At 44.7% G+C, this 18,208-nt stretch overlaps 3 protein-coding genes and 1 long non-coding RNA gene across 5 annotated transcripts; 2 read left to right on the forward strand and 2 right to left on the reverse strand.

Annotated features, from left to right (window-relative positions):
* The first annotated feature begins 199 nt into the window (after positions 1 to 199).
* SDHD (succinate dehydrogenase complex subunit D) lies at positions 200 to 3,165 on the forward strand. Its single transcript, XM_052697013.1, has 4 exons — positions 200 to 315; positions 386 to 490; positions 1,314 to 1,458; positions 2,524 to 3,165. The coding sequence occupies exons 1-4, from the start codon at positions 258 to 260 to the stop codon at positions 2,687 to 2,689; spliced, it is 474 nt and encodes a 157-aa protein (XP_052552973.1). The 5' UTR covers positions 200 to 257; the 3' UTR covers positions 2,690 to 3,165.
* A 1,419-nt stretch (positions 3,166 to 4,584) lies between these two features.
* Positions 4,585 to 10,481, reverse strand: IL18 (interleukin 18; the record flags this gene model as incomplete). The annotated part of the gene is given in 7 exon segments (XM_052697038.1): positions 4,585 to 6,019; positions 6,142 to 6,287; positions 6,845 to 6,982; positions 7,512 to 7,517; positions 8,437 to 8,510; positions 10,164 to 10,268; positions 10,270 to 10,481. Coding segments are annotated over 7 exon segments (921 nt in total), but the record flags the coding sequence as incomplete, so codon positions are not given.
* A 1,824-nt stretch (positions 10,482 to 12,305) lies between these two features.
* Positions 12,306 to 14,924, forward strand: TEX12 (testis expressed 12). 2 transcript variants are annotated; one of them, XM_052697012.1, is made up of 6 exons: positions 12,306 to 12,667; positions 12,814 to 12,912; positions 13,200 to 13,265; positions 13,439 to 13,550; positions 13,645 to 13,700; positions 14,184 to 14,924. In XM_052697012.1, exons 1-6 carry the CDS (start codon positions 12,614 to 12,616, stop codon positions 14,322 to 14,324), a joined length of 528 nt encoding a protein of 175 aa, XP_052552972.1. In that variant the 5' UTR covers positions 12,306 to 12,613; the 3' UTR covers positions 14,325 to 14,924. The 2 variants fall into 2 exon arrangements, 1 of the variants encoding a protein (XP_052552972.1); XR_008209870.1 differs by lacking the exon at positions 12,306 to 12,667 and having other exon boundaries at positions 12,711 to 12,912; positions 13,200 to 13,341; positions 13,439 to 13,700; positions 14,184 to 14,250.
* Positions 14,925 to 16,585: 1,661 nt separating this feature from the next.
* On the reverse strand, positions 16,586 to 18,180 carry LOC128087481 (uncharacterized). Its single transcript, XR_008209871.1, has 2 exons — positions 18,073 to 18,180; positions 16,586 to 16,718 (listed from the first exon to the last, which is right to left on the reverse strand). It is a non-coding gene; the product is annotated as an uncharacterized LOC128087481 (long non-coding RNA).
* Between the last annotated feature and the right edge of the window lie 28 nt (positions 18,181 to 18,208).

An 18,208-nucleotide genomic window follows, 5' to 3' on the forward strand; every position in this document is an offset into this window, starting at 1 on the left:
CCGTCCCCAACGCAGTCACCGCTAGGAAGGGACCCAGCGGGGAAGTTCCTTTACGAGCGCAGCCAGCCTTTATCGCAGCGCTTCTCTGCGGCCACAACGCCCGGCAGTGCCGCCGCTTCGCGGGCAGCACTCCGGGAAGCCGCGGCCCGCTGCGCCGCGCCGTGCACAGTTGTGCGTCTGGCAACCCGGAAGCGGAAACGCGTGTGAGCCAACAACGTCCGGTTCCGGCGCGCAGTGCCCTTGGGCAGCAGGGGACAATGGCGGCGCTGGTGCTGCTGCGGGCGGGCCTGGCGCGGCCCCGCGGCGTCCCGACGGGTGAGTGCCCGCCTGCAGCCCCGCACCGTCCGCCCCGCCCGGCCCTCATCCGGCCTCGCTCTCTCCGCAGCTCTGCTCCGCGGGACCCTCCTCCAACGCCCCGCCGTGCTGGCGGCCGCCGCCGATCGCAGCGCTCCGGCCCGGCAGAGCCATGGCGGCGCCCCGGAGGGCCGCGGTACGTCTGCGGGACCGGGGCCGAACTGCGGCTCTGCGTGAGGGCGCGGTCGAGAGCGTCCTGAGTCGGAGGTTCAAGGCCAGGTTGGATGGGGCCCTGGGCAGCCTGGGCTGGTATTAAATGGGGACTTTGGTGGCCCTGCATGTGGCAGGGGGTTGGAGATTCGTGATCCTTGAGGTCCCTTCCAACCCTGGTCATTCTGCGCTTCTGTGAAAAGTTCAGAAGCGTAAATAGGGCTTAACAGTTGTGTGGCCCTGCAGCGGTAATAGCGAAAGTGCTGCAGGTGCAACCTGTACGGCAGCGGAGCTTCTGGGTCACCGGGATCGGCCCGACGGGGTCGGGGGTGGGCAGGGCGTGCTGCTGTGCACTGCGTGGGGGTGCGGGGATTGAGCTGGAGCTGTTCTGTCACTGCACAACAGTGGGAGGTTGGTGCTCTGTGGCCATGACAGTGCAACCCAGGAGTGGGAAATGCACAGAAATGTTTGTAAAAGAAGTTGGCTTAACTGCCACAGTGCTTCCTCTGCTGCCTGGCTGTGACTGCAGGCTGTAATGGTCTGTGTTTGCTTGGAGCTCTGCTGCTGAGTTTCTACTTCTTTGTATTCAAGGAAACTTCTCTTAACTGCGGCAAAAAGAGGAATATTTAAAGCAATCTTTGTAGGCATTATAAAACATATATTCTGTTCAGAAGCATCTTGGTTTTGCTCAAATCAAAGCATAGTAGTCAGGTTGAAAAAATTGCATGGGGCAGATTGGACCAGGCTGCCTGTTTGTGCGGTTGCAGCACTTGAACAGAGCTTTGCACTGAACAGCACTTTCCTTGCAGGCAGTTCCAAGGCTGCATCCCTGCACTGGACCAGTGAGCGTGCAGTCAGTGCCCTCCTGCTGGGCCTGCTCCCCGCTGCCTACCTGTACCCCGGGGCGGCCGTGGACTACTCCTTGGCTGCAGCACTCACTCTCCATGGCCATTGGTGAGCACAGCGGGTTCCTCAAAACAGAGTCGGGTCTGAGAGTGAGGGTGGCCCAAGTCTTACAACCAGATGTGGCTCTGAGTCAGCTGGTTCTCAGCATAAAACAGCTGGAAAGAGAGGCAGGCAGACACTCTAGTGACTGCCATGGCCTTTGACAAGATTGACTGTACCTCGGGCTGAAGTTAGCACAGCTGGCAGTGCAAGGGTGGCTGCTTCTACTCCTGACCCATATTCCACTGCCCGCTTACAGACAATAGCCATCATAATGGAAGAGTTGGTTGCCTTTCAGATCGCTTCCATTTTCTGCTGCTCTTCTATCTAGGGCTTCCTTGCACCCCATTTCTCACACTCATCATTAAGGTTTCAGAACCCCATCTAAATGAAACTGAGCTCAGTGTTCTGTTGTGATGGCATCCGCTGCAGGACTGAGAGTATTGCTAGGGAAAAATCCTAGGAAGAAAATTGAATATGCTTCTGCTTTTCTTTTGTTTTTTTTTTTTTACCAAATTGTCATTGCAGAAGGTAAACACAACTATGATTTTGGGAAGAGAATTGCCACATCAGTTTGTGGCAGTCTTCCTGTTGCTGAACAGTTTTACTCTGGAACAGGGAGTTCACTTCAAGGCTGACAGATGTAGAAAAAGAAACAATGCTAATTTCTAGCTACTTTCTAATCTAAAGACACGGAGTGTCATGGAGTCCCAGAGTTCAGGCAGTGTATTTCCTTCAGTTTGCTTTCTTTAGGCCTTCAAAGTCAGATTAGTTGCCCATGGCTTTGTAAAGGCACATCTCTGTTTGGGAGAGCTGTAATCAACATTTTCCACCCTGTCATTAAGAAAACTCTGAGCCAATAGTTATGTATTTCAATAGAATGTATGGAATATTTTTATGTATTTTTTTCTTACTTGCATCATCTTCTTTGAGTGGGAACTAAATGCCTTCTAGGTAGTTCTAACATTGGTTGGTGAAAATACTGACTTGTTTGCACTTTCATAGCAGTGCTGCTCCAGCAGGATGCTGCCGTAAGCTCTTTCTTGATTTCTGCTTGTTTCTCTTGTTTTTTAGGGGTCTTGGGCAGGTAATAACTGACTATGTCCATGGGGATACTCCCATCAAAGTGGCCAACACAGGTCTGTATGTGCTGTCGGCCGTTACCTTCGCTGGCCTCTGCTACTTCAACTATTACGACGTTGGTATCTGCAAGGCTGTGGCCATGCTGTGGAGCCTCTGAGATGCAACAAGTTGCTGGCAAACATGATTGTTCCTTGCTGCCTCTGCTTTACCATATTTTTAACAAAAAGTTTAATGCAAGAACAGTGAATAATCAAGGGTCTATAGTTTGTACATATAGCAGCCAATTCGGAGCTCATCTTTCAGAAACAAATCCCCATCTTTCTTTTGATTTATTGCTACAGCAGGAAAAGTCTTGGGATTTAAAGTGGGTAACGTCCAGTGAGTTGATTTAAGCTGCAAATGGGAAGGGGTGACATGAATAACAAAGTACAGCTGTAGAAGGAAACCATCCTCAGGCAGCTTCCATGAGTGTTTTTCTGAAATACTGCTTTCTGTTTTCAAGGCAGCGATAATAGAACCATTATTTCTGACATCACAAAGAACTGTGTGTAAGGCACTCCCTGTAACTCTTCAGGCCCTAAGAGAAAGGGGAATACTTTTTTCTTAATCCATCCAATAAAGAGTTTGCAGAAATTGCGTGTGTCGTTCTGAATGATTTTTACTACTGCTGTTTTACTCTGCATATATTGTATATTTTTCTAAAATCACTTCAAATACTCATTCAAGCTGTTATAGCTTTGCTTTATTCGTTTAGATATTATAAAACAAGCAATGTTTTATGAATATGAATATTTTATATGAATTGTCCTTAATTCCTAGAGTTAACATAGACTTTATACAAGAGTGATGTTCATAATGAAAATACAGCAAGAATTGACTTAGAGAGTTCTGTCGGTTAATTTGAGATGCTGTAAGTAGCACATGGATTCCATAGCCTGTGTTCATCTGCAGCATCTTTTGCTTTGTAAATAACCACAGTTACGGATTTTCCTGTGTGACCAAAAAGAGAAGAACATGAACCTTTAGAGTGTGGTGGACTCCAGGCTCAGCATTCTTTTCCACATCTTTAGATTTGAAATCACTTCAGAGGGAAAAATGCAGTTCCCATTTTCAGCTTTCTGCTGAGACTTGCACGGTAGTGAGGGGCAGTTGTTTCCACGTTCTGATGGTACTTTTGTGGTACTGTTAATAGTGAGAGGAACAGACATTGCCATTGTTTAGGCAATAAACACAATGAGTAAGCTGCTGAATTCTGCAGATTTCGTGATTTATATTAAAATATTTTTAAAATGATTGGGCTTTCTTTGTTCATTTTTCTTCAATTCTATCACCGTGGGAAATAGTGTGCAGCTGGCCACTTCTGTTTGCTGGACTTGCTGTCAGGATTGAGATGACCATTTCTGTCTGCTATGGTCTGATGTAGGTATTGCTGGAACACATTGAGGAGGGTGCGTGTGCATGACTCACAACTCGTTAGCTCTGTAGGATCTGAGCAGCTATCATAGAAATTGACGTTTCCTCTTCTGAGCCCAAATGTGGGTTGTATCTGTGTGTGGTATTCTTGTCTGAGAGGTGTTGTGTGAGAAGGGAGCTGTCGGAACTCTGGTAACACAGTAACCCAGACAACTGGTTTGGAGGCTAGCACTGCTGTGACCAGCTTTCTGCGCTACTGCAGCCAGAATGGGAAGGTAACAACCACAGCTTGCTCTGCGGGAAGCACGTCTTCCAGTTCTGCCAGTTCCATGTACTTTTGTCCTAAATTACGGCTGTAACAGTTTGATCCTGTAACAGTTTGATTGATTTGACCCATTGTTTTGAATATTCATCAGGCAAATTAAAACATGTCTGTGTATGTTAATGCATTTTTTAATTTGAGCCTCTCTAGCAAACTCTTTCTAAGCTACAGCACATTCAGTGGTGCCTGTATGTGAGTCCAGAGAACTGCTTTTCTTGCCTCAGAAATTCCTGCAGCAGCTGGGTGGGTGAAGCAGCATAGTATGAAAACTGACAGTCGTCACAGCACTTCTACATCTCCAGCCTCTGCTTTTTAAAAAAATTTTTTTTTTAATATTTAGTATTTTTTTAAATACCAAAACAAATGCTGAGATTTGTCTTCTTCTGTAAATTTGAGGAATTTTTGATTTCATGACAGAAGCTTTCCTGTTTTCTTTGATTACTTCTGCCTGTATGGGATATGACAGTTGTACCCTCTCTCTAATTGCCTCTTCAGCCTGGCAAAGTGAGAATCCAGGACCTCAGCTTCAAACCACGTCCAGGTAATCACTGTCTGCAGTTGGCTGAGGAAAGGAGGAACAATGCCTCCTTTACTCCTATACACAGAAAATGAGAGTCACACAATTTCTGGAGAGTAAATATTTGCAGTGTGTTACACATACCTTATTTTTGCTGAATTCCAGTGTTTGCTCAGCTCCAAATGTGAAAGAGTGCACAGCTCAACCCCAGCATGTCCATGTTGTCATACACAAAGATAGCTTCCTTGCCACAGCCATTTCCGTCTTTGCGATCAACAGCCCGTTGCGTGTACAAATGTTTGCTTCATTTCGTAGTCATCTGCAGCTTACTGTCAAGTTCCAAAACCCCTTACATTTTCTTCATTTTCTCTGAAGACAAACAGCATTATTAAAATTCCAATTGTTCAGGTAAGTTACCAGTTCTCTAATAAAAGATGCTGCTAAGTTTACAGTAAAAGTTGTTGCTACTTCTGTTGAAGTAGCACTTCATGAATGCCACTGTATGAATGCCAATGTAACTGAAATAGGTGAAGATGCAGGAAATAATGTAAAAAAATAACAAAAAAGGTAATGACGTTTATTGGCGAGATTCACGATCTGGCATAGGAAATGTGCAGTTTTCTTTTTTTCAGCTGTTTTCTCTCCATCCCCACAACAGATCTTTTCCATGTATGAGACATTTACCTCAAAACTGTTTGTTCAACAAGCTCTAAAGATGTTTGAGATCAAACTGTACAGGATTATGAACACATGCATGTTCTTGTTTATACACTTCGTAATTCTCTTTGCTATCATTTGCTAGAAAACATTCTTCTGTTGCTTTTCCCCAACAACTTGCATTTGTTTTGCATTTGAAGATGCTTGTTTTTGGACTATCTTACTGTAGCTGGCTATATGTAAATATACTAAATATACAATTGTCTTCCTTTGGATTTTGAATGAATTAGACTTCTTTCATAAAAAGCCAAATTACATTTTAAGAGTGTAGAAATATATCATAGGTTGTGCCTTTCATTACGACTTGTTACAAACTTTGTGGTTTCATCGACTTCATCTTCTCTCGGCAGTTTCTTTAAAATTAATTTTCTTAAGGAGTCTTCTTCCTCAAAGGCCAAGAACATTCCTTGTTCAAGAGAGTACTCGAACTTAAAAGCTTTGGAGCTGCAAGATGTAAATGTCTTTTTGAAAAATATGATGTTACTTTCACCAGGAATGTCTGTGGGAACTTCTCCTTCCTGTGGAAAAAAAAGGGCAGGTTAGTCCCAGAACAAGATTGAGTAGTTCTCTTTCAGCTCATTTGTGTTCTCAGTTTTCCCTCCTAGTTCCATACAATGAGGTTTCAGGAGCAGATACTTACCCTAAATCGAACAACCATTTTCCCCTGCTCTTTCTCACAACACATGTAGTAACTCTTATCTTCTACCTGGACGCTGAATGCAACAGGCATCCCTGCTGAAGGCGCGGTGGTCTTGTAACAGTGAATGTTGAAGTACATTCCAGTGCCTAAATGTAAGATGGTTATTATTAATAGCTTGCTCAGAAGAGAGCTGCAAGTTCTTAGCCGTGCTTCTGTCTTTACTGCTGTCCTTCCATGACACTTTTTCTGTCAGGAGAGCCAGGACTTTGTCAGTGGCTGCTGCTAACATATTCTTGACTTTCTGCTGTCATTCAGTGCAAGTTTGAATTTGCAAGAAGGCATATGAAATTGCCAGTTAGTATAAGTGGCATGTTCCAATCTTTTTGTGTTCGTGCACAAAGTGAGAACTGGATATGTAGCCTGATTTCCAGATGTATGTGATAAGTCACTTGTGTGTGTTCTGTACATGAAGTTCAAAATGAATAGCTGAGGCACTCACAAAGCAGAAACAAAACTGTAAGTGCCTGGCTAAATACTGCTGTTAGAAGTACAGGCTTTTAGTGCTGAATACAGTTGTCTTAAACCTTTCTTCTCCTTAATTCTTTGTATTGCTATTTCAACTCAGTGATTGCACACAACAGAAGCACATCTAGAATAAAGAAACGGGGCAGTGCTTATGGTGTAGGTATGAAAAGCAGCATACCAGATTTCACCTCCTGATCTGTTACATCTTCAAAAGCTGCCATGTTTAAATCTGGACGAACCACAAGCAATTGGCTATTGACATTTCGAAAGAATCGTTTGATAGTTTTTTCCTTACAAAACGCATCACATTCCAGCTCTGCAGAAATATTAAGCAAAGGGGAACAAATAATAATTAAAAACAAACAAACAAAACAATGATGCTTTTGATCTGCATGGATTTTTGCAGATCACTGCAGGCTTTATTTTGTGATTAAAGATAGTGCAGCAAGTTGATAGAACAGCAATCACAAACAGAGCAGAAGCCATCATTCTTTCCACCTCTGGCTCGTAGCAGTTCAGGCAAAGCAGAAGTCTCCAATATAAACCAGAGAAGCTACAAAACCTGTTAATGGTAATACAGAAGCAACAGTGCTCTCCTCTGTCAAACAATTACAGTTGCACAAAAAGCTCTTTGTATTAAGGAAGCCCATATCTGCACCTCTGTAGGAAATATAGCAACAGCAACTTCAGAAGGAGGAGATCTGTAGCTCTTTTTAGAGTAGCCATTAATCAGTTGGAAAATTTGTTCTCTAAGGCACACAGAGCTTTCGTGGGTTAGTACACTTAAGCAGGTTAATTTAGTTAAAGTTGATAAGGAAGTAACAAATGCTGGGCTTTCAGCTTACCATCATCTTGGTCCCAAGCGAGCAATGAGGAGGAAAAAAACACATCATTAATCTCTGCCTCACAAAAAGAAACCAATTTCTAAACAGTTTTGTACTGCAAGACTGGAAACCAGCCAGCCACACACTTCCAGTATCACAAACACACCAAGCAGAGCTCTTCTCACCACACAGCGTTTCATTTGGGAGCACAAGCTCAACAATGAAGCCACAACATCTGAGAGCTTAAGATATTACCAAACCAAGAGGCATGCAAAATATTGTAGGGCTACTTAAGGGTGAGCAGCTCAGTTCAGTGTAGGCCTGTAACCAGGTGATGAATGGCATGCAAAATTGTGCTTCCATCAGCACCTTTGTTCCAAATGAGCAAATTTTGAATCATTTAAAATCGCTTCTAAAGAAGCTAGCATTGCCCAAAGAGAGATGGGAAGCTGGCCATTTATTCCAGATCACCCCACAGTGTTCCAACCCTTCTGAGGATTGTTTACTGGAATAGTGTGCAGTAACAATTTCACTGACTCAAATAATTCGCCGACAGAATTTCAAGCAGAAGCTTAGGGAAAAATTACGTGAAATCAGAGCAATAAAGACATTGGGTTTCATCAGCATTGGAACAGAGGAAGTTAGTCAAAGCTTAAGGTGTTCAGCAGCAATATGGTGCTGAACTGCCACCACACTGGAACAGCTGCCTCAGACTCAGATGCTTTTTGCACTGAACAGCCTGGCTGCATAATCTAAGAACAATGGTTCTATGAAGAGTGTGGGGACAGTAACTGCTATGAGGATGCTGGTGGTGTGGAGTTAAAGAAGGGATTCCACAAAGTCAGGGATGCCCGCTTAAGGAAAGGACTGAATTGCACAGCAGCTTTTGATCTCCTACGCAGTTATCAGAAACCCGGTGTCTCTTCCAGCAGTGGGCAATAATTACCTTCAAAATAGAGGCAGAGGTTTTCTCTGAGCCGTACTGCACACACGGCGATCTCTTCACAGCTCATCTTCACACTGCCAGAAACACACCAAGAGGATTCGGAGCTAAGAGCAATGTTTCTTACTCTGTGAGCAGAGGGAGTTCTTGGGTTTGTTCTCCCCTGGTGCACAGTGCTGTACTAGGGCCAGCATGTTTCTCTATATGTTGAAGAACTGTTTGCATATAAAGGACAATTGGTCCCTTTATCTGTTGCTTTTTATCATTAGAATTATGTAGATAATCCTTCTAATTCTGTGATTTTATAACAGTTTTCATTGGCTTATGTGATGACTTGAATTATTGCAGCACACCAGGGAAAAAATGACAAAACAAACCAAAAGTGACAGAGACATTTGTCCTGACAAGGACTTGGCTGCTGGGATGGCTGCTGTGGGAAACAATAATTCTAAGAAATAAACACTAGAATGTATTTATCAACAAAAGAAAAACAACCTGATGTGGGTTTCCTCTTCAAAATTAAAACAGCATTTACCACTCTTAAAGGGAGAATAGGCATAAAGGAAGTTAGAGCACAGCAGTGGAAGACAGGCATTCTCTCTCTCTGGCAGTATAGTTTTTAAATGACCTTTTCTATATTGCTGAGGTTTGTGAGGTGCTTTGCCCACTTTTCCCAGCACAGCCATGGCCACCAGGAGCCAGCATCTGTACGGAGGCTGCAGCGGGGCCACATGCATACAGTGTAGAGAGAAGGCAGAGCGTACGGACACTGCAGACAGACAGCATCAAGCAAACAAGGGCAATATGACTGTACGAATGCCGAAATCACTTTATGGAAGTAGTTTGGCACAGGGGTTTTTTCATTCAGACTGAGCAACTCCTGCCAAAACAGTTTTTTCCCTTTCACTCACTGATGGAGTAATGAATGTAAATAAATGTAAAACCCAGCAAACAATGGAAAGAACCAGCACTTGCACCAGCACTTCATTTTCATTCGGTACATCTGACTCGCTGCCAAGGCTCTTTTTAATCACTTGGAAAAGAATTATTAAACAAGCAAAATCTAACTGAGCAATGCCACCAGGTAACTAAGAGCAGACATCAGCCTCAGGGCTTGCTGCGGCGGAATTACAGCGATTTCCTCGTCCCTCTGGGAAAGCACTGTAAGGAGTGCACTGGATGGCAACGTTTCCTTCCTTCACGTTCTCGGGCCCCAGCTGCTGGTTGCGGGACAGGCGTGAGACTCACAGCCGAGGGCTGCGAGGAAATAACCCCGAACAGCGCCCGCCTCATTCGGAGCAGTCAAAGCAAGAAACCAAGGACTTTTCATTCGTTCTAAAGAAAAGGGGAAAGCACGTGCCAGATTTACTGATAAAGCATTCAAGGAAAAGGCGGCCATCGCTTTAGCGGGTAAAGCCCACAGCCCACAACGCGATCCAGCTCTTTGCCCCTCTGTGAGGCGAGGGGCTGCCGCTCCTAACGAGCCCCTGCGGGGAGAGGAGGGCGGAGCGGAGCAGGGGCAGCGGGGGGCAGGGGGGCATCGGCCGCAGAAGGGCAGCGCGGGACGCGAGCGGGAGCGGGACGGCAGGGGAAGCGGGAGCGGGGCTGAGCGCAGCCCGGCTGGGTGCCGCCCGGCTCGGCGCGCCCTACCGGCAGCCCGCAGGGAGCGCCGCCGCCCACGGGGAGCGTCCCCGCCCGGCTCGCCGCGCTCCCGGCCCCGGGGCACCCACCGCGCGGCCGCCCGCTCCCCAGGACAGGCTCCGGCCGAGCTCGGCGGCCGCGATCCTACCGGGCTCCTCGGCGGCTGTGGCGCGGTGTAAGCGGGAGGGAGGCGGCGGAGCCGGACGGGTGCCGGGAGCGGCGCTCGGAGCCTCCGCCTGCACAGCGCGGAGCCGGGAGGAGCGGCCGCGGGAGGAGGACTTCAGGCGGGTTGCATCACCGTCCGGGAACAGCGGCGGTGGGCAGAATGCAGGGCTTGTTCCAGCTGTTGTCTGTGTACGTCTGCATTTATTCGGTGGCACTTCCTCCTCCTCGGTGGACAAATCGAATCATGTAAATGTGAGGTTACGAAGGGAACTTTTTTGTTTTGACTCCCGTTATCTCACGCAGATGTCAGCGCACATCTCGTTTTCACGCCGACACAATGGTGCGGTCCGTTCCCTGCTGCACCCATCCCCGGGCAGCTGTTCTGCGCTACGCTCCGGCACCGGGTGGGGTGCAGTGTGTGCCGCCCTCGTTCCCAAAGAGCACCGGGACACACAGCTCTGATGTGACACCTCCACATCACCTCCCCTCCTCCGTATGAACGTCCTTCTGGGGAGCAATACGGGTTCCTGTGGAGGAAAAGAAAAGCCCTGGGGGTTGTGGCTAGCAGCTGGCACCAGATGAACGGGGAAACGAAAGAGGGAATGGCTTTAAACTAGAAGAGGAGAGATGTAGGTTAGATGTTAGGAAGGAATTTTTGACCCAGGGGGCGGTGAGGCTCTGGCGCTGCTGCCCAGAGAGCTGTGGGTGCCCCATCCCTGCAGGCACTCCAGGCCAGGTGGGATGGGGCCCTGGGCAGCCTGAGCTGGTGGGGGGCAGCCCTGCCCACGGCCGGGGGTGGCACTGGGTGGGCTTTGAGCTGCCCTCCAACTGAGCCATTCTGTGATTCTGTGATTCTATTCTATGAAATGATGGCTCCTAAGTTGTACCACCTGTATGTCACTTCCAAAGTCATTTCCAAAATTGCAAACAAATAAAGTGACAATAGCCACTGCTAACACGTAAGTGGCACAGCCGCACTGTGTGATGCTCCTCAGGAGGTGAGTGCTGGGGTGCTAAATGCAGCGCAGACACCATAACTATAATGTAAGTGCTGTGTGCTGATAGGACAACTCATGATATAAAACCAGGAAAATAAACTTGGGAGTGGATAAGCAGCAGCCTTCTGCAGTCTTGGAGAAATCATGGTTTGGTCTCAGGACTGTGGGAGAAAACTTGAGGCATTCTCCCTACTCCATGCCTGCTACTGCTCTTGGAGGTGGTGTGGAAATCCATATGTGTCTTTAGGGCTTACATCTGAAAATGAGGAATATAATTTTGAGGCCAAAGCACCTTCTTTCAGTCTCTTCTCTAAAATAATAATCCTAAAACAAACAAACAAAAATGGATCACTTTCCTAAAAACTGCAGATCTTGTTAGCTCCATCCATAGGGAGCAGTGTGCTTTGCTGGTGTCTGTTGGTGAAAATTACAGGCATGTTAGAGAAATGCATAACTTTTTTTAAGCTGTTTGGAAGGAACTTATGACATTGATTTAGAATAACATGTAAAAAGGGGAACTCATGTGTTACGGAATATTTCTCAGAAGAAAAAATTTTCTTTGCCCAGTCACTGTAGTATGCCAACAAAGTAAAGGCTCATGTTTCAGGCAGATAAGCACAGAAAAGCACATTTTTGGTGACACTGCTTTCAGATAGTATGTGCGTATACATCCATTTACACTGAGTTACGCTGAAAGGATTTAAACCAGACAGCAATATTCCATCATCCCCATCCAATTTCCTGATTTGTTACAAGGCGCTTGGAGCACATGGGTTGTGTTTACCTTGAGCTGCAGTTCTACCATCCTCTAGGTACTCTGTTTAGGCGGTTGTTTCCTGCAGTAGTATCTACAGATAGGTCAATAAAAACATAAGTGACTTCTTCCCTGCTTATTTGTTCCTCAGCATTGTCCCAGTAGCCATCAACTTCCTTTCAGAAGTTATAAACTACAATTGCTCTTTTCCGATGGAAATAGAAAGTTTTCGTTTTTTGTTTCTACCCCTAAAAAATTTTTCTTCTCATTCAAAATAATTTTTCTTCGCACTCAATTATTTTTTTTTAGACCTGTGGAAACATTCGATGGCATTATTATGCTCGGCCCCAAAGTTTGTGCAGCCCCATCTCTTTCAGCCTGCAGTGTGTGTAGGAAGCAATAGGTTATTATTATTACTGCTTATTCATGTCGACCTTTGAGACCATAAACATCCCACTGGGTCCCAGAGTTCTTTCCTCTCCGTCTTTAACACTTGTGTGTTTAAGGACCGAGGTCGAGCTGGTATCTGGCTCTGATGTCGGTTCCGAGCTTCTATTTCTCCTGACGCTTTGCCATCTCCATTTTCAGAGGAACCGGAGCTGCACGCGAGGGAACGGCTGAGATGCTCTTCTTTCCCCTCCGAGCTCTTTCCATCAACTATCACATCCAGAATGTGGTAAAAGGCACTTCATTTATTTTAATGTAGGTGTCTGCTCATGAAAACATGCCAGCATGTTAATTTAATTCACACTTAATTCGCGTATCGCTCTGACGTCTATCCGGACGTGGTTCCTCATCACCTCGCTGTGCCGCGCCTGGCAGCCAGCTGAGCAGCGCCCCTGCTTTGAGGAAGCGTTCAGTTCTTCTCCCAGCAGTTTCATTTCTTGCCGCGAGCTCTGGCTTTCAGAGGACCTCCGGGCAGTACGTGTCTTTTTTTCTCTTAAAACCAGAAGCGAAAGATGCGAAAAATTCCCCCTCCGCGCTCCTGTATTCCGGCTCTGTCCCAACGGCCGCCCCGGGGCGCGCGCCCGCTGCTCGCGCGGCCGCCATTAGGGCCGCCAAGGGCGGGAAAACCGAGCGCCGGCTGAGGGAGCGGGCGGGAGCGGCCTTGCGGAGCGCCCATCTCTGCGGGTGTTTCCCGTCCGCGCCACAGCCACGCACAGCAGCTGATGTTGTACTTTATTCCTGGCTATCTATCTGTTAATCAGATAACGATGACGAGCAGCGTGCAGAAACCTGATGAAAGCAGAAGTAAACGCAAGAAAGAGCTGGAGGTGAGCCGTGAGGAGGGGCCTCAGCAGCACCTACACTCCGTGAGAAGCAACTCCAGATCTTTTTGACACTCTTCAAGTAAATTCTGGTGCCGAGCTTGTTTCAAGCTATAGAACCTGTGTGCGTGTACATATATATATATTCTATATACAGTTTTCATGTGCTCTGTTGTCAGGCCGATGATACAGAAAGCCCTCAGCTGTCCTCTGCTGACACAGCAGACCCAGCGCTTTCGGATGGCCTGCAGTCCCTGTACAAACCTGAGCCCCTGGAAGAGCTGCTAAACGGTGATGTATTCACACACCCGAGCTGAATGCTGTAATTGGATGCCAAGATAGACTTGTTCCACTGTTTGAATGAAGTCACTTTTTCTTTTAACAGAGATGAATAAAGAAATCAAGAACTTGTTGGCAAAGTATGCCCACATCTTAAGGCAAGTTACTGTGGTCTCATTTGCACAGCACTTCATAGTCATAGAATCACAGAATGGGTTGGGTTGGAAGGGACACCAAGGGTCATCAGATTCCAAGCCCCTGCCACAGGCAGGGCCACCAACCTCCAGATCTGGTACTACACCAGGCTGCCCATGACCCTGCACAACCTGGTCCTGAACACCTTCACGGATGGAGCATCCACAGCCTCTCTGGGCATCTTTTCTTGCTATGATGGATTACTCTGGCTGCAGTTAATTTTTTTTTTTTTTTTTTTTTTCTGTTACAATTATAAACAGTAGATTTTGAAATAAAAGCAATGTTCTTTGTTACAATAGAGTAACAACAGCATTTGGTCAGAAACTGAGTATTGATTGACTCCATTTTAAAGTAAAAAAAGCAGCTCTAACTAGTGAGGAAATCATTAGCCTTAGTATTGAATTTCACTTTCGCTGATGTTTTTTCTTTTTTCCTTCCCAATTAAGTGAGCGAGCAGCAATGGATGCTTCTTACGTGCAAGAGCTTGATGGAATCTTGAAGGAAGCGAGAACAATAGAAAACCACTTAAAACAGAAAAAAGAGAGTCTGAAGCAGAGATTCGCTATGATTGCAAATACTCTGCAAAGCTAAATGAAGTCTGTTACGTTGCAGAAATGCTCATTGTAATCAACTTCGATACATAAAAGTTTATAAACAATGCTGGATGTGATGAATGCTTCATACATATTTCTGTAAATATTTCTAGCAGTTCAGGAAACATTTGTCACCTTTAGCTTCTTATTTGTTTTAATAAGTATATGCACTATAAGGAGTAGTGGTAGTTCAAAAGACGCAAAATATTTATTTTGAATCCCACAATGACTTCAAGGGATTCTACAGATTAGAACAGCATTTCCTATTTGCCAATCCACTGCTTAGACTGTTCCTATGCTTCCATCCCAAGAAAATTAACTTTTGGTACCCAAATCATAATAGAATGTACCTTGAATTTTACTTTCGTTGTTGTCTCCAAACATAATTGAACATGACTGAAAAGAGAAGCTTAGAAATAGGAGAGTTCTATTAAGAGTACTACTTTGGAAATGTATAACAAGAGCTTAAGTCTTAATGTAAATATGTATTTTGATATATCTCCAGCTTTTCAAATGAAATGAAGAGTGTTTTCACATAAAAGTGCATTGTCAAAACTTTTCTGGTAGTGTCAATAAATAAAAGATGATGTTATTACTATCTAGAATTCCAGTGATCTTTTTTTTTTTCTTTCTTTTTTTTTTTTTTAATTATTATATATATATATACAAATCTAGTTTATTTAAGGGTGATTATGGAGTTTTTTCAACAATTTTTCTTTCCTGCCATTTGACTGTTAAAAAAAAGATGAAACATAAAATATGCAAAATATTATTTGTACTATATGTGAAGGCAATGTAGTAAAGAAAATTGTGAGCTAGTCCTGCTGTTATAACATAATATACCTATCCCTTCCTTCCCCAGTACTGTGCACTTGAAATATTTTCAGACTTAGTCCTCCTTTCACCCCTTTACCTATTAAAGGCCACAGCTGAATCACACCTATCACACTGCTACTCTGAAACTTGACATCTGTGACGAGATTTTCCAAGGCACCTAAAGATGCAGTTGCGTCCTCAGTAGGATTTTCAAAGTGCCTACTCACGTAAGCGCCTTAGATGCTTAGGAATTTTGAGAGATCCCATAAGATGCCTATCTGCATCTTTAGTGTCTGAAGACTTAAAATCTCACCACAAATATATATAATCTTTTACCAACTTCTGGTAATTTTTAAACCAATCATTCTGGTAATTCTATCCAAATGGAAGAATGTAGAAGAAAGGGGGGGAAAGTTTTGGAAGCTGAATTTTCTAGAATATTGCACTGGATGTGTATAGAATCATTTAAGAAGTTGAATAAAAGCAGAATTTAAAACTGACTTCTAGGAAGTGTGTGAAAAGCTTCCTGAAGTTACTTGCATAAAGATCAAAGTAAAAATATGACTTTAATTACTGCTCAGTATCCATCTATTTTATCAAAGCCAAAAGAGGATTGCTGCATCACACACCCTTTTTAGCTCAGTTGGATTCAGATCATCCTTAGTTTGCGTGGCTCATAAACTGAGTTACAAAGCTCTTGCTCTCCTCTCAAGTTTCAATATGATGTGGAAAAGCTGCATTGCATTGCATAGTGTAAGTTTCTTACCTTAGAGGATCACCACAGCACAGATTCACAGTGATACTGTTGCAGTAGTCTGCTCCATTTAAAAACCCGAATGCCAGTAAGAAATGGCAGAACTCCTCTCTTAGAAGGATGAAGCTGTGGATGAAGTCACACTGGCACCTATCCCATCACTATCCGCTTTCCAGTTTTACTGAAGGAGGTTGAACTGAAAATTAATTGGCTTTAAAGCTGCCAAATCTGATCAGCAAAGCTCAGCTGGTAACTACATTTTCTTTAAGCTTCTCCCCATGTTGTTTAAGCTGCATTGCCTTAGTAAATTAGCAAGAAGGTCTAAGATGACAGATCAGTAACAGAATATAAATGGATTTTTCTAGAAATTGAGGAAGTATCTGAGGCAAAGTTCTGGCCCTCCTGAAGCTGCAGGGATTTTCGTCTGTGACTCTTGCATTTCTGAGCTTGCTGTGGGTGCCTTAAGAATCCAGAAATTGTAAGTGACAAAAAACTAACATTCAGCTGTTCTCACTACTCTGCTCTTATCTAACAGCTGGAAATGGAGAATAGCAAATAATGCAGAGATAGCTGAGGTGTTCAGGGAAGAAGCGTCTTCACCCGGAAAGGTTACTCATGGCTTTTCTCTTTAAATGAAATTTCTGCTGTACATAGATGCAGGGAAAAGGAAAAAAACAGAAGAAACTAGGTGGCGTGTATCATAGCTGTATTTGGGGCTCATGAAATTTAGGCTAGAGCATGTCAAAATTCACCTTTGATAATCTTAGAACCTCTAGGTTTTTCTTTGATCAATCTTCAAAAACTTGGTAATGAAGGCAGCACCTACAAACAAGGATAAAGAATCGTAGGTTGATGACTCTATATCTCAGCCTGTGGTGATTCTCAACTAAATTTCCTAACAACCACTTCAAAAGCATCTGGGAAAAAAAGCATTAGCAAAAAAAAATTTTAGTCAGAGTTGCTAACTTAATATATATGTGACAGCAGGGATGGAAGAGGGTAGCTTGGTGTAAGGTAACCGACACTTGTGCATTCTGTTATATATAAATAGGAGCCATCAGGAAACAGGGGCTGCAGGGGAGATTAGAAGTTAATCAGAGGAATCATTCTCATATTTCCTGAAAGGTCAGCTTGGGTGGCGTTCTTTAGGGATCTGCCTCAAGCCTGGTTTGTTCTGTAATATCCTGAATGATTTAGGAGAATGACATTGGAGAATAGTTTTGTTTTTGTTTTTTTTTTTTTTAAGCAAGCTACACAGGGTCACAATTCCTATCAGTAATGTCTGTTGAAAATTCACTGTAATCTCACTAAGATAATGAATGGACCGAAAATAGAGATAAAATTCAAAACAGATGTGGGAAGCATTACTCTTATCTAGGGGAATCAAGTGTTCCTTACAAAGCAGAGGAATGGCTGGAGCTGTTATGATGGCATTGGGTAAGAGAGAAAAAGAGAGGAGATGCTGTAACTAAAGAGTAGTGAGTAAGGCATAAAAGCATTGCTGTTCTTTGCTCTATACGAGCCGTGTCTTAGCTGGGGAATTGAAAGCAGGCTAGGCAGAGTCTGGAGTGGGAGAAGGGAGTAATTATGGACCAAAAAACTATGATCTGTTGGGTTGAAGTTCAATTTAGAGAAAGCAGAAAACAAGCGATGGCATAATCAGTGATCACACTGATCCGCATCAGTGATTAAAAAAGGGCAGTAATCAGTGATAAAAAGGACAGTAATCAAATATTCACTGTGTCTCACAGAAATGGCGGGAAGAAATCAGCTTATTTTGCAACAGAAGATTTAGACGAGTAATAATCTGTCCCATCTTAAGGGCACGGTGGGATGGGTTACGCTGAGTGCTGTATGTGCTGCCCTGCCAGCCATCGAGGGCTGGGGCGGCTCCTAAGAATTACTGGGAAAAAATGAAGCTAACAAGGCCACAGCAGGGCATTCACACAACGGCAGCACTTTTCTCTTTCCGAGGGAAAGGGATGGGTTCACCTTAACACGAAGCAGCAGGACGCAGCGCACCTCTGGTCCGGCCCTGCCTGTTTTGGTGTTCTTGTCTCTCAAACAGTGCTCCTGAAGTCCTGAGATCTCTGAGGTGCAAAATTGCCATTTTTGACACAAACCAAAATATTTTGTCAAGTGGAAAAAGCCGAGGAAAACTGACAAAAATTTTTACCTGGCTACCCGCACAAAGATGCGCTCCCTTTCTTCCCCGGCTCCAGCACGTTTCCCCGCGGCGATGGATGCTTTCACTGCTCGGTGCCTGCGGGATGCGGCCCGGCCGTGCGCGGCACAGCGGAGCTGCAGCGCAT

This window comes from Tympanuchus pallidicinctus, unplaced genomic scaffold (genome assembly GCF_026119805.1).
Source record: "Tympanuchus pallidicinctus isolate F22 unplaced genomic scaffold, pur_lepc_1.0 scaffold30, whole genome shotgun sequence".
In the NCBI taxonomy this organism is placed as follows: Eukaryota; Metazoa; Chordata; class Aves; order Galliformes; family Phasianidae; genus Tympanuchus; species Tympanuchus pallidicinctus.

Coding starts and splice junctions, on each gene's coding strand:
- SDHD (XM_052697013.1), top strand. CDS start 258: ATGGCGGCGCTGGTGCTGCTGCGGGCGGGCCTGGCGCGGCCCCGCGGC. Junction 491..1,313: donor CGGCGCCCCGGAGGGCCGCG/GTACGTCTGCGG, acceptor CTTTCCTTGCAG/GCAGTTCCAAGGCTGCATCC. Junction 1,459..2,523: donor CTCACTCTCCATGGCCATTG/GTGAGCACAGCG, acceptor CTTGTTTTTTAG/GGGTCTTGGGCAGGTAATAA.
- TEX12 (XM_052697012.1), top strand. CDS start 12,614: ATGCTCTTCTTTCCCCTCCGAGCTCTTTCCATCAACTATCACATCCAG. Junction 12,913..13,199: donor TTTCAGAGGACCTCCGGGCA/GTACGTGTCTTT, acceptor TCTGTTAATCAG/ATAACGATGACGAGCAGCGT. Junction 13,701..14,183: donor ATGCCCACATCTTAAGGCAA/GTTACTGTGGTC, acceptor CAATTAAGTGAG/CGAGCAGCAATGGATGCTTC.